At 49.8% G+C, this 15,102-nt stretch overlaps 1 protein-coding gene across 1 annotated transcript in view; it reads right to left on the bottom strand.

The window, feature by feature from the left end:
• Positions 1–15,102, bottom strand: part of COL4A2 (collagen type IV alpha 2 chain) — a 178,391-nt gene that overhangs the window by 30,625 nt on the left and 132,664 nt on the right. The window contains exons 17-24 of the mRNA XM_081215095.1: positions 14,820–14,873; positions 13,826–13,892; positions 9,753–9,863; positions 9,124–9,273; positions 5,151–5,243; positions 3,799–3,962; positions 821–893; positions 628–734 (exon numbers count right to left, since the gene is read on the bottom strand). Of these exons, the coding sequence (XP_081071221.1) occupies positions 628–734; positions 821–893; positions 3,799–3,962; positions 5,151–5,243; positions 9,124–9,273; positions 9,753–9,863; positions 13,826–13,892; positions 14,820–14,873 (819 nt within the window). The remainder of the gene's footprint in view (positions 1–627; positions 735–820; positions 894–3,798; positions 3,963–5,150; positions 5,244–9,123; positions 9,274–9,752; positions 9,864–13,825; positions 13,893–14,819; positions 14,874–15,102) is intronic.

Below are 15,102 nucleotides of genomic sequence, written 5' to 3'. Positions count from 1 at the left end.
GAAGGGACAATGCAGTGGTGAAGGGAAGGAAGTCTTTGGTTTGGACGAGAAAGTGCATCAGAAATAAGGAGAGACGATGGGACCAGAAGGGCAGGAAGCTGGGCGGCAGCGGGCACAGCCGTGTCCTATTCATGCAACTCCTCAGAGCAGGGTGAGGGCAGGGAGGGAGGAGAAGGGGTCTTGTCTCCGCGGCCAAGCGCCCTTCCCCGTCTGACCCCCGCCTTTCCCCGCAGAAAGGAGGCTGGGGGCTCTGCATCTTATCACACACAGCCTCTTTCAATGTCGGTGTGTGTTTGCTGCAAAAATGCAGCTGTGTATTTTACAGGTGATCCTAGAAGAAGCGTTCTGCCTTCCATCTAGGAATATTCAACTTGGGGGGCTCTCGTTCTACGTGCTGGCAAGAGGAATATTGATTTCCTCTTTTTCTCTTAAACGCTCACTCAGGGCTTGGCCTCCAGCCTCGCCCACTGTTTCCTAAAAAATATGATTGCTGCTCACGAAAAGAGAACAGGTGGCCCTGGGAGGATTTCCTGCTGTGTTAGCACCTGTGACGCTCACGTGTTTAAGCATGTGACCGATGGGGATGAGGGCAGAGCCGCCACCCCCCGCCCCGCCAGCGGTACTCACAGGAGAGCCTGGGAGGCCTGGGAATCCATCCAGCCCGTCACGCCCTGGGATGCCGCTGTCCCCTTTCAGTCCAGGCACACCTGGGACACCTGGCTGGCCCCGCTCGCCTGGGGGAGGAATGCAGCGTGAGTTGCTCACCCAGGGCAGCCACAGAAGGGTGCATGGTCCAAGATTTGCTGGCCACAAGACTGACCTTTGGTGGTGATGGTTCGAGAATCTCCCTTCATTCCTTTGGGCCCGGGAGGGCCAACACCACCAGGGGTTCCCTGTAGGAACAAACACAAGGTTTCTTCCTCCTTCACACTGTTACAGGCAGCCGAGAAGACAATGATTTCCGTTTATACAACCTGAGGGCCCTTACCTGTCATCAAGCCCAGAGCCACACATCTCTGTCCCTGGCCGCCCACTACTCCGGCCACTGATCACAGATGGCCATGGGGCACTTGAATGTGCCCAGCGGGACTGAGACACTGAATGTTTAATTTTAAATGGTTAAAACTTAACGGAAGTAGCCACACATGGCTGGACGGTGAAAGCAAGAACCTGGATACTCAAAGTGTGGTCCCCAGATGGGTAGCACCAGCCTCCCTGGGGGCTTGTCAGGAATGCAGACCCTCAGGCCCACCCAGGGCAACCGAACCGCACTCTGCAGTTCAACAAAGTCCCAGGGATTCGTAAACTCGTGAGCTTTGGAGAAGCGAAAGCTGCTATAACCCTAACTGCAATTTTGTTGAATCTGGGCAAATAACATGCCTCCAAGTACGAAGGATGGACATTTGTGATTATACTCAGAACAACAAGAGTATTTAATCGACAGCTTGTCTTCCTAACTGAAATCAAGTTGGAAAAAAGTCATACTTCACAGACAATTCACTGCAGGAACACTCACGTTTTAAGGTGTAAAATCTAGCTTAGGTCTTTCGATGAGCAGAAACGAGCAGATGAACGTTTCAGGATGCATTTTAATGTGCGTGATATACCAGTTTGGGGCAACTCTCGGTTGCTGGTATTTGCAAGAATACGGGAACTTTTAGTGTTGGTTTAATTAAATGGAATGTTTCAAGTGATTATAAGTTCTTTTCTCCTAAAAAATTCCACAGATACTTGATTTATTGATTTCGTTCTTTGCAGAAAAGGGTGACATTCTCTCAGTAACTAGAACAGCATCTCACACACAGGCAGTGCTCAACCAGGAGGTGCTGGGCAAATGAACGGATGCATGTATTCATTTACTAATCGGCCCCCATACTTCAAGCACTCTGCCAGGTTCTATCAGTACAGATATTAAACCACCAAAAATGGCCTCAGGCATTCCTGCTGTAGATGCATAAACATACCATTAAATGCAAGATAAACACAGTACCTGAGATGTTTGAACGCAAGTGCTGTGGGTGTGCATGTGATGCAGCTGGGGAAAGCACATGTTCTTGGAAGACTTTAGGGATTCCATGTGTACAAAAATGGGATCCATTTGACTTCTCAGAAATAGTCCAGCATTTGATAAATAACTGAAGGTCCTACCAGTTCTGCCATTATTCAGTTTGGATTCTCACTACGTACACTTTTTCTGAATACTTGAGCAACTTCTACATGCTCAGCCATGATTTGGAGATGGTGTCAGTTTTAAAGTAGGAGGAAATGTAGCATCTATTATGTTCAGTTGGATAAAACTATTTGTCTTCTGAGAAGTCCCAGAGAATGGAGAGGTGCTGTGGACCTCCTTTTCACCTGCAAAGCTTCCGCGACACGAAGCAGTTATGAGTCATGACCCTCTGCACCAACAGCTCTGAGTGGCTGCAACTCCCCTGCAACTGGACACGAAGCCTGATTGTTCTAACTGTCCCTGGCCAAGTGTCCTGAGCAAACTTTCCTCTATGGCTGAATATATAAAATGATAGACTTTTCATTTTATAAATCTCTTGCAGTTCTCTTTTTAAGTAAAAATAAATAAAAAATATAGTTTCTTTGCCTTCATCTGAAATTTGCTTTGAGATCATTGGTCAGTTAAAACCTGCCACGAAGAAAGATCTAGTCCAGATGATCTTTTTCTCAGGTGTCAAATAAAGCCCACTTAGCTGGAATCCAGAAAATTTCATACATTCATCCAAACTAAATTCATGATATACTTGGAAGTCTCACTTTTTATCAAGTTAAGGGAGCCTTTATTAAAATGCTAAATCGGTCCTATACTAAATCTGAAGAGGTGAATACACAGTATGTAGTATGTAGCTTTGCATTCAAAATGCTAGAGGGGTTGCTTTTTTTGAGATATAATTCACATGCTATAAGATTAACCATTTTAAAGCATACAATTCAGTGTTTTTTGTTTTTTGGTTTTTTTTGGTAGTTCCACGAGGTTCTGCAACCATCACTATTACCTAAATCCAGACCATTTTCATCACCCCAGAAAGAAACAGTCACTTGTATTCCCCCCTCCCAGCCCTTGGCAACCACCAAGCTACTTCGTCTCAAGATGTCTATTCTGGACACTTCATACAAATAGCATCATATAATATGTTCTTTTGTGTATTATTTCACTTAGCATAATGTTTCTGAGGGCACCACACTGTAGCACGTGTCAGCGCTTCATCCCTTTGGATGGTTGAATAATGTCCCATTGGGTGGGTATGCTACATTTCATTTATCCATTTATGGGCATTTGGTTTTTTTCTACTTTCCAGCTGGTATCATGAATGCTGCTGTGAGCTTAATGCACAAGTTTTGGTGTGGACACGTGTTTTCAGTTCTCCTGGGTCTGTACTAGAAGGGGACTTTCTGGGTCACACGACACCTCTATGTTTGGCTTTTTAAAAATTTGTTGGCTGCGTTGTATGGCTTGTGGGATTTCAGTTCCTCAACTAGGGATTGAACCCGGGCCCTAGGGCGTGAGAGCACAGAGTCCTAACCAGTGGACCACCAGGGAATTCCCTATGTTTGACTTTTTTGAGGAAGCATCCAACTTTTCCACAGTGCCTGCCGCATTTCACATTCCCACCAGGAAAAGCTTTAAAGCTCCTCATGGAATACGTGGCTTTTTTGAATGTCACACTGGGTGCATAAGTGTTGCTGGTCTAAAGCTGTATTAATTCAATAAATAAAAGCCGGGAATGGGGAAATGGCGCCGGGCGTCAAGGTCGTCTTATCGGCTTCGTGGTAGAACTGGTCTCTCACCTTGAATCCTGGGAACCCGGGGATGCCGTGCTGGCCGGGGTCTCCCGGGCTGCCTTTCCTCCCTGGTTCCCCATTGGTGCCGGGAAAGCCCTTGGGTCCTGGTGGCCCCGGAAGACCCCCGATGAACTGGTCATCCTCTGCACATTGACAGTCGCCGGCATCGCCTGCAATGTGGGCAGAGAGGGAGGGACTTGTTATTTGCTCGTGAAGAGCGTGTATGACCCTGCTGTTGGCTCTGCAGGGGACAGGAGGGCAAGGGGGTGAGGGCTTGGCTGCGGGCGGGGGGGCACACAGCAGGACACGCCTACTCTGGTCCTCACTCCCCTCATTCTTAGACAAGAAGCGTGAGTCTCCTCGGGATGCAGATACGTAAAGAACAGGAAAGTTGACGGAGGTGTGGGCGGAGGTGGGGACTCAGCGACAGGAGTTCTGAGAAGCCACCGCGGGGGCCTCGGGGAGAGGGCAGGAAGGTCCAGGGTGAAGGGGGGCCGGAGAGAGGGCGGCCTGGCAACAGCCGCGGGCGTGGAGCCCGAGGTCCTGGTGCGGAGGGAAGAAATACACGCCCTCCTTTCTGTCTTGCTGGCTGAACCCAGGGAGCCCGGGGGCAGGGGAGGGCTGAGCTGGAGGCTGCTGGTCGGTTTGGCTGCCAGGGCGCAAAGGGGTACACGTGATGACCCGGGGGTGCCGAGCTGCCCAGCTCATCCACGACGCCGGACCCCTGCACCGCCCACAGCTCCACGCGTGCTGCAGAGGTCCGGCGGTTAAAACCCAGGATGCCCAGGGATGGGCGAGCCGAACAGGCCCCCCCGAGGTCCCCACAGGCGGCCCTTGCCTGGAGAGGTGGGGTCCCCCAGGGGCAGCAGCGAGAGGAAAGCAAGCACAGCTCGTTCCCACCAGCATCCGCCCCACCTGGGCAGGTCACGTCTCTCCTGCTTTGCCACCGCCTTGCTGCCGACGCATCCCTAACTCGGGGAGTCGGGTTAGGACCAAACCGGGTGATGACCCTACAGCCCTCTGCAAATGTTTGTTACATTTTCTTGGAGCAGAGGGCTCGGATGAGTCATCTGAATTCAGTCTAAGAAGCCACCGTGCATCTTTTCTGTCCCATGTTGGGCCCCGTGTTGCCTGAAAGTTCAGCGATGGACGTGGCAGACGGAACAGACACGGGAGGGCCAGCTGAGAGCTGGGTGCGCGGGGAACGAGGAGACGCCGCCCCCCAGTGTGAGGGCCGTGGCCGGGAGGGGGCCGGGGGGAAGCAGGGGCTCGTCCTCATCTTGGAACCAGTGAAGGGTGAGCTGGACTCAGGAGGGCCAAGCAGCGCCCCGCCCCCTGTTGCTCCCGGACAGCCTCACCTTTCCATCCTTTCTGTCCGCGAGCCCCGGGGAAACCAGACGGCCCAGGGTAGCCCACCCTGCCTTCTGCTCCTTTAAGGCCGAAGAGGAAACCTGAGGAGAAAACCCACAAGGACGGCACGTTAGCACAGCCCAGGACCCCGTATGCCCCCACCCCGTGTGGGAAGGGTTACAGCCGAGTCTCCCAACAGAAAATGGCCCCCATTCCAATTCCATCCCAACTACTCGCAGAAAGACATGGAGACTTTCTTTTTGTGACCATTGCTTCCAGGATTGGAAACGCATGTGAACGCCTATGATTTTAGTTTTTCCATTAAAGTCTAGAAATAGAAATCTTTACTTTTCAGAAACACTGAGTCCAAAGAAGACTTTAGGTTTTTTTAACCACGTTTTACTTCGACTTGGGTTCTAAGACTACTGCAACTTCTGGTTCTCCCAGAATGACAGAAAACCCAAACAGTAAAAGATGTGAGAATGAACTGGCTTCCCCAGTCCTGTCCTCTCCTCTGGAACGGGAGCATCTGGGCACGCCCCTCCCCCCAGGACCCCCCCCCCCATCTTTCCTCTTTCACGCCTCTGGGTGCACACACGTGCACACATGTAACCATGTAGGTAACTTGTGATCCTCCCACCCCCATCACTAGGATCACAGTACTTCAGGCGTCCTTTCACCATCTGCAGGGCTCTGATAATTCCAAGCAAGGACATCCGGGTGAAGGTGTAAAACAGGAATAAAGACACAGACCTACTTGAGAATGGACTTGGGCATATGGGGAGGGGGAGGGGTAAGCTGTGACAAAGCGCGAGAGAGGCATGGACATATATACACTGCCAAACGTAAGGTAGATAGATAGTGGGAAACAGCCGCATAGCCTAGGGAGATCAGCTCGGTGCTTTGTGATCGCCTGGAGGGGTGGGATAGGGAGGGTGGGAGGGAGGGAGACGCAAGAGGGAAGGGATATGGGAACAGATATATATGTATAGCTGATTCACTTTGTTATAAAGCAGAAACTAATTAAAAAAAAGAAACAGACTCTAAAAGCCCACAAAACGCTCCGTGTCCCACTTGAGCAGAGCGCCATCTCGTGGTGGGAACTGGGCTGCACATTCCTGGGAAGCACCGCTGCTGGGTATTGACTCCCAGGACTCTGGCCCGAGCTCTGGGGTGTGTGGAGATGGGTGAGGCCCAGGAGGGGAGCATGCTGGGTGGGGAGCTGGGGAGGGGAGACCCAGAGTTCAGTTTGGGGCGTGCAAATTTGGAGATGCCTGTGAGACACACAGTGGTGACGAGGTGTCCAGTTGGGATGAGTTTGCAGCTCAGAATACTGAACTGGGCTAGGGACACAGTTAGGGAGAGCTGGCACATAACTGGTGTTTAAGTTCCTGTGAATGAAGGAGCTGGCTAGATAGAGAGACACAGACAGGAACTCCATTGCCCATGGGATGGTGGAGGGAGAAGAAAGAAGACCTAGCAAAGGAGCCGCAAAAATAAGGGGAGAGATGACAAAGGGGGGTGGGTCGTGGAGCTGGAGAAGAGAGTGTGTGGGGGGGGTGGCGGCTGCCCCCTGTACCACTGGGAGGCTGCTGACAGAGCAAATGGTGCCCAGGATGTGGCTCCATAGGTCACTGGTGACCAGGTCAACGGCATGTCAGCCTAGTGGTGGACTGAGGGCTTTATGCTATGTTTCCATGTTCTCCTGATAGGTTAGGAGAAGCTAGTGTTACAGGTAGTTATTTAATCACAGATACTCCAGGGATGTTGGCTTTTAAAATCTGAGATGAAGACATTGTGGGTATGCTTCACAGCGTTTGCAAATCTAGACAGAAAAGGCACTTTTGGGCCATCTTAAGGTGCCACCCTCCCTCCTTCCTACACTGTTTTTCGCTTCATCTGGTAAATTCATAATTTCAAGCAAGTCCTAAAGAATAGCACTGTGCCAGGCAACTCTACCTAATGCACTGTGGTAACCTAAATGGGAGGGCAGTCCAAAAGGGAGGGGATATCTGTATGTGTACGGCTGATTCATTTTGTTGTGCAGTGAAGGCTGACACAACACTGTAAAGCAACCATAGTCCAATAAAAATTAATTTAAAAAAATAAAGGGATCTCCTGGTGAAAACAACAACAAAAAAAGAAGAGCAGTACACTTCTGCGATGTTTCCAACATGATTTTCCTAAAGAGGTCAGTGGCCGTAATAAACCTGGCAGTAGTTTGACTTATTCTAGAGCCCCGGCAGTCGACTCAGTTACCCGAGCTGAACTGGACGTAAGCAAAACGTTTAGCTCAGAAAGAAAACTGGCTTCACGGTTTGACTTTGCTGGAACGGCAAACGAGTCAAAATTCTGGTTTCCATCAGCAGCAACACATAAAACTGAGTGAAATGCAGTTAACAAGAAAAGAATCCAACAGCTTCATTCCAGGGAAAAAGCTGAAGAACTCTGTGGGACTCAAGGTCACTGATGTTAAATTATGACTCTACACAAAAATATTTTAAAAGGCCATTAAGGTTGGCTACTTTTTGTACTAGAGACTGCTTTTAAAAAAGTGATTTGGGAGCAATGTGTCTCATAAGGTAAAATAAATATTTCAAAGAGAACTGAAGTTGATAAAACGTATCAGACACCATTCCATCTATTTTATAAATTCTCCCTTCAGTTAACCACATGGACCGGAAATTAGTTCATTTGTTTACAGATGACTTATGTTGGTAAATCATAGATTTACTAAGCAAGACTTACAAAGCCAGATGGTATGTGTTTGTCTATCAAAATGGAATTTAGTTACAGGAATGATGACAACGCTAGCCTTCAATCACGGTCTTTTGAAGCGGCGGATTTTTATGCTTTTATTTTTAACACATCATGTTCTGTTGCCAAAAAAGGAAAACTCAACAGATACCGTTTACTCAGGATATGTAATGTTTACAGAAACTCAGCCATTATCACAGATGCCGCAGTAATAAATATTACTGCCAGGATAATAAAAAAGATTAGTGATAACAGCGCTCAAAGTATTTGGCAAATTCCAGGGAAATATCTGCACCCCGAATTTTTCAAAAGACTGTGAGAATCTGCTTTTTGCAGTTGAAGGAAAATTGGGAACGTAGAGCCTTAGTAACTTAAAATTTAACGCAGAAGACAACAGAGAAGTGACTGCTGATTTTTTAGTGGAAGGAGCATATACTGATGTGCTTCTCATGCCTCCAACGGTTTTCCTTCTAAAGAGACAGCAATGAGAAGCTGGCTTCTGAAAGTAAGGAAAGCCTGGTCTCCATCTACCTTTAACTGAACTCACACACGCTCCATTAGCACATGTGAAGACAGGAATCTGTCAGAGATGAGCGGGGGTGACGTCGGGAATTAAAAGTCAAATATTTTGAAAAGAAGATGCTGAATTGTGTCCATGTCGCAGAGACAGAAATAGTGACCTCTTTTTTAGTTTGATTTTACGATGTTCAAAGCATAACCCTAAAGCTGGAAGCTGAGAGAATAACCGTTTTGGAGGGCAAGCCTCCTTGGATCTCAGCTGAAAGATGAGCCACGGCTGCATCAGAACCTGGAAACTCAGTTTTGTGCCCGACAGCATGAGGGTCCAAGACGCCGTGCCTGTCCAGTCTGTAGACTCTCAGCATCTTCCGTCTGGGCCCCGCCAAGGGCTGCTATGTCCCATTACAGGCGGTGCAGCCACTCCTGGTGTGAAGCATCGTCACCCGTTCAGCTGTAGCTCTGGCTCCTCGGAGGCCCAGAAGGCAGATCACCAAGTCTGCCTATCGCGTTGGTTAACCCAGCAGGGAGGCTGTATGTCAGGGAGGGCCTTTCCTGCCTGCACCCGAGCGCCCGCCACACTCTCACACTGTCCGCTGCCTAGTTCACGGAATTATTTACAAGAAAATCCCAAGTGAAAATCCAGCCGGGGCCAGGCTCCTTTGTCTGGACACTGGTACGACCTCCCTTGAGTTTCCCTCCACTTACCGTCTGGGCCAGGTGGTCCCGGGAACCCTGGGGGACCTCGGAGCCCTGGCTTTCCGTCAGCTCCCGGGGGGCCAGGGTACAGGGCGGGGATGCCCTGCTCTCCTGTGAAGCCTTTGGGTCCCATCTCGCCCGGTAAGCCTCTCTTCTCATCTGAAAATCCAACAGCAATCACAGCAGCGTGAGACCTCTGAGATTTATCCGCTGTGCTGGTGTTCCCGCCCCGGGAGGCCCCCAGCTGGGCTAGTGGTTTACAGTCCAGTCAGTGACTTAAAGGGCAATGCCGCTGGTATACTTCATCACTATCTTTACACTTGAAAAAGCCCCTCTCCTTGCCCCCAAACGACGGACCGAGAGTTGTTATAACACTGGACGATGCCTGTGCTCTTCCCGGCCAAGTGACAGAATCACGTGAGGTATCATCAGCAGCGCCTCCGACCTAGTGAGGGAGTCAGTGTCACAGGTGCGTGGTTCTGTGACGACAGCCCAACACGTATTCGAGATGCATTAGAGCTGCTGGGCCAGCCTATGAGACAGAGCGCTGACTGGGGGGCTGTGCAGCCAGCGAGGGGCGGGGGTTTGTGTGAGACCCGAGGGGACGTCTCAGTTTCGATGCCGCGGAAGCACGTTACCGTCATCTCTGATGGACGTGCCAGGCAGGCCTGGCAAGCCGGGGCTTCCAGGCTCCCCCTGGGCTCCTGGGTCTCCGGGGGCTCCATGGAATCCTGGGTCCCCTCTGGCACCTGGAACCAAGACAGGCCCCACATTATGAGCAAGACTGTTGTCCAGGACTCAAGGCAGATGTTCACTTTTTCGCTGAATGTATATTTACTGATATCCTGTCCATCGCACGAGGCCGGCGGTGTTTCATCTATGGCGGCCCCTGCTTTCAAGGAGCTCATTTCCAACCAAAGAGGACTGATAAAAGATCCCTGTAAATGTTCTAAAACAAGAGAGGAACAGAACGCCAGAAAGATACAGAGAGGTTTCAAAGGAGGGGAGGATGATTTGGGGGGAAATCTGACACTGAGGGACCACAGAGGACGAGCAGAAGAGAAGCGGACAGTAGTTTTGAGCTCTTGACTGTGCAGACTCAGCGTTACACATTCGGCTGACATTCGATTCCCGTAAAAGCGCGTGTGCAGATAGTGTTACAGCCCCGATGTCACAGAGGGGTGAGGCTTCATGAGAAGGTGAGCTGACAACTGATGGGGATGAGGGGAGGGGAGGCCGCCCACAGGGGACATCAGCCCAAGTGGAGCAGGTGACCGCCGAGCAGGGCACCTGGGGGGCCGGGGAACGGGTGGACAGGGTCGTGGAAAATCAGGCTGCATGACCGCCGAGCCAGCGGGAATGAAGAATGAACGAGACGATTTGGACCCTCCTGCACCAGGCACCATGGGGGGAGCTGGGGGGGCGACGGGGGCCACCTCGCTCTGAACCCCTCCTCCCCTGAGCCCCAGCTCTTGCCCGGATCAGCTTCTCATGGCTATTTGCTGGATGAACGGTAGACGTGAAGATTCTTACAGACCTTTTCCCTAAATAAACAAATAGCCAAGGGGCTTTGCTACGCTCCCTGGCTGTGTAAATAGCAACCTTTTAGTGCATAGCATGTTTTTCTGGTCTACAACTGGGAAAGTGGAGAGAATGTGATGTTTCATGGTACAGCGATGAGTAATTGTTAGGAGAGATCACATCACTATGTGATCTTTAATTTTTTAATCTTAGGAGAAAGTCCTTAAGATAAGAAGGGACTCGCTGGGCCTCATGCTAGACGTGTTTGTAAGGGGTGGAACGTGTGAGTCTGGGTCCCTGTGCTGGCCTTGGCTGCCTGCAGAGGGGACGCAGGGCTGGGCTCTGGAACAGGGGTGGCCCGGGTCTGAGTCCTGCTCCTTTGCTTGCTACGTACATGATCTGGGGCGAGTTACCCAACGTCTCCGTGCCTCAATTTCTCCATCAGTACAGTGCGGCCAATGCCAGCCCCCATCTCAAAGGGTCTTTACAGGGAGTAAATCAATGGACCGGTGCCAATTAGAACAACTTACTTCACTGCCTGGCGTGTGCTCAGTAAGCACCATACAAATGTTAGCCATTACCATGACTGAATAAAAAGAGACAGAATAAAGCTGAAAACCACAGATCTTCTCGAGTGTTCGGGAAAAGAGCAAGATCACTTTTTAGTTATATTGCAATCATTTTTTTCAGTGCAAAGCTCTTCTAATCCTTTGCGTTTTGACAAGCTCCCACAAGGCTGCCTGGTGAGAGGTACATGTATTTTCCTCTTTTCCATGACAGAATCTGCTCATGAGTCAACCTCTCACTCCAAGGAGCCCTGGAGCTTGGTCGGCCTTCCAGCTCACCCAGGACGCGGGAACTCTGCTCTCACAGGCAAGGAGGGTGGCTGCTGCCTTTCTCACCTGCACTCGGGGAAAAGGAAATGTGACCACCCACTGTCCCGGTGTGGTTTCCGGGAACGCAGGGTGGTGAGGGGAACTGAATGCATTCCAGGCTCTCAGTCAGGGAGCTTTCTGATGAGTGCAAAAGAGACATCACCAATGTTAAGTTTAAAACCTGTGTTCCCAATATCACCTCACACATGTCAGAATGGCCATCATCAAAAAGTCTACCACAAATCTGGGCAAAGATGTGGAGAAAAGGGAACCCTCCTACATTGTTGGTGGGAAGGTAAATTGATGCAACCACTATGGAGAACAGCATGGAGGTTTCTCAAAAAACTAAAAATAGAAATACCATATGACCCAGCAATTCCACTCCTGGGTATATATTCAAAAAAACAAAGCACACTAATTCAAAAAGACACGTGTACCCCAGTGTTCACTGTGGCGCTATTTACAATAGTCAAGGTACAGAAGCAACCCAAGTGCCCATCAACAGACTTATGGATAAAGAAGATGTGGTACATATATACAATGGAGCACTACTCAGCCATAAAAAAGAATGAAATAATGCCATTTGCAGCAACATGGATGGACTTGGAGGGCATTATGCTATGTGAAATAAGTCAGACCGAGAAAGACAAATACTGTATGATATCACTTATATATGGAATCTAAAATATACGACCGACTAGTGAATATAACAAAAAAGAAGCAGAGACACAGATCTAGAGAACAAACCAGTGGTTACGAGTGGGGAGAGGGAAGGGAGGAGGGGCAAGATAGGGATAGGGGGACAAAAGGGTTATTGAGGGACTATATGAAATCATGTGTGTGAAACTTGAAAATTGTTAAGCACTATAGAATTTAAAGAATCTTTCATTCAATAAAAAAATAAATTTTAAAAAAGTGGGTTGCAAAATAAAAAAAAAATTAAGTTTCCAAAGTCTCAAAGACATGATTTCCATTTCACCAAAATCACCAACAGTAAGTCAACCTCATGTCGGGTCCCTGGGGTTTCTGGCTTGGCAGACGTGTTGGGCTCCCCAGAGAAGGACGGGAAGCTGGCTCCACAGTGGTGTGGACTCCCCGGTTTGAGTTTATTTGAAATAGACTCATCGATGGTTTGATGTCACCCTGGAGAGAGACCTCTAGGGGACCCCACCTGGCCTTGGCCTTGGTCTTGCTCTGTCTACAGTTTCCCCATCATTGGATGAGGACATGCAAAGGTATTAAACCAGCAGATGGTTCACACCTAAGCAGGAAGGTTAGTCCCTGACCCCTGGACATAGATAACAGGATGAGACAGATGACCTACTGGGTACAGGAAGGAAACATGAGAGCATCTTCATTTAAAAAAAAAATCTCACCCTTTAAAATCCCTATCTGACGTACATGTTTTAGCACATGCAGTATTCAGTCATTCAGGTAAACATTTACTGAGCAACTACCATGTGCCTGGACTGTTCTAGAATTGAGGATACAGTAGGGACTACACAGGCTAAAATCTCTGACCTCAGGGAACATCCTGTATCATGGATAAATTATCCATAAATAAATATTCATACTATGATTTGGAGGCATGCTGAAAACACTTTTTTTTTAAACCTAGAAAGATGCACATTCAAAAAGGTTCACAGACCATTGCTCTAAGCGCAGAACTAGAATTATATTTTAATAGATCGTGCCGATGGGAGGCTGAGCTAAACTAACAAGGACGGCACAAGCCACAACACGTGCAGAATCCCTCACTGACACTCAGGGGTCAACTGTGACCGTGGGATCATTTTCGTGTACGAGCTCAGGTGCAAATGCCTGGAGGTTTAGTTCTTTGAAGTTTAAAAGGCTGTGACTGTTTCCAAATTATGGACTATGATCAATTCCAGGCTCCGGACCGGTGAGCAGGGGGCGTAAGCATCTTGGTGCGTTTGGACCAGAAACCAGTGAAGTGGCTGGGACAGCGCCCGTGGAGGTCTGGCAGGCACGAGGGCTGGGTTTCTATGGTGATGCTGCAGGTGGCAGAACCAGAACCTGCACAAGGTAGGTTGAAATGAAAGCCTTTCCCAGCGGAGGAAAGTGGTGAGCGCTCTCTCAGCCAGAGGCAAACTGGGGGTCTCTCCGGGACGCCCCGCTTAAGCCACGAGGGAGGGAGGGTCCACAAGACTGAGATTCCCCAACGTTTAAGTGCTAAACATTAACACGTAAACCCTTTTCTTTTTTTGCTTTGTTTTGTTTTGCTCAGAAAATCTCACAAGGTCATGGCTCTGTGTCCACAACAGATGAGAAAGCAGGACGAATGGCATACAGACCTTTGGCCAGGGCAGGATGCGGGGAGTAGGCTGGCGGGCCGGCGGGGCCTGGTTCACCCATTTCTCCCTGGAGAAAGAAAAGAGGAAAACAAAAGAACGTGAGGCTGGCCTTTTGGAGTTTGGGACACTATGCCTGTTTCCAAAGAACAGAACTGAAAGCGACCATGAACCCAGCGGGGGCTGTTCTGAGTCACAGAACCATGGACCGGGTCCGGGCTCCACGTCCACGATGCTGTGCTGATAAGTCCGGGCATCCCAGCCACCAGCTGGACACACCAGGAGAGAACAGGTGGGCTGGTGCCCACCTCACTCTGAGACCCTTGTCAAACTCCGGAAGTGGCCAGGTGACCACCCTCCTCAGGGCAGACCCCTCTGTGTTGATGACCGCACCTGAGCTGCCCATGGGGCCAAGCTGGGGTGCTGTGACGGCACCACATCCAATACCATCTGGGCGGTGAGACCTAAAATTCCATGAGCTGCCTTGATGTCCCTGAGCCTCACGGGGCCCAGAAGGCCTGACTGTGAGTCCCCCCCATCCTCACCAGCTATGGCCCACTTGGTGGTAGATGCCCCCCAACCCAGCTAGTTCCCCCACCAGCTGGAGCAGCTGCACCCCCCGGTCCTCAACCTCCCTGCCCGCCCGTGGGATTATTCAAACAAGTCAGTCGTGTCCCCCTTGGGAACTAGGGGCCCCTACCCTCTTGTTACTACGGTGCCTGCGTCTCTCTGCCCCCTGGTTCTCTCTGCTCCAGGTGCAGGTCCCCACTGCCACCTCTACGTGGCCCCATATGGCATGCAGCATCCTGAGGCTGAGACACAGGTGACTCATAGGTGAACGTCCACCTCCTCTCTCAGCGCCAGGTGTCGTGTGATCAGCTACATGACACAGGATGGAGGAGGCCTCCTTCTCCAACAGGGTGTTCAGGAGGTGATCAGAACACCATCCAAGGGAGATAAGGGAAAGTCATCCGATTCAAACGAAAACTGAGCCCACCTTGGGTCCTGGGTATCCATCAGGGCCTTGGTAGCCATCCGGTCCTCTGCTTCCCTGCAGGGAAGATGTTTGGTGCTTATTTTTAATCTTTAAAATATAAAGACGTAACCACAATCCATTGTGTCTAATAAAATCAACAATAGTTTGTTAAGATCACCTACTACCCATGCTGTGTTCAATTTCCCCTGATTTTAGTCTCAAACATGTCTTTTTAAAGTTGCTTTGTTTGAATCAGGATTCAAAGAAAGGCAAAATATGACGTTTGGTTGGTATGTCTCTTAAT

Source organism: Mesoplodon bidens, assembly GCF_964165515.1.
Source record: "Mesoplodon bidens genome assembly, chromosome: 17".
Lineage (NCBI taxonomy): Eukaryota > Metazoa > Chordata > Mammalia > Artiodactyla > Ziphiidae > Mesoplodon > Mesoplodon bidens.
This window is presented reverse-complemented; position numbering and strand designations above follow the sequence as displayed.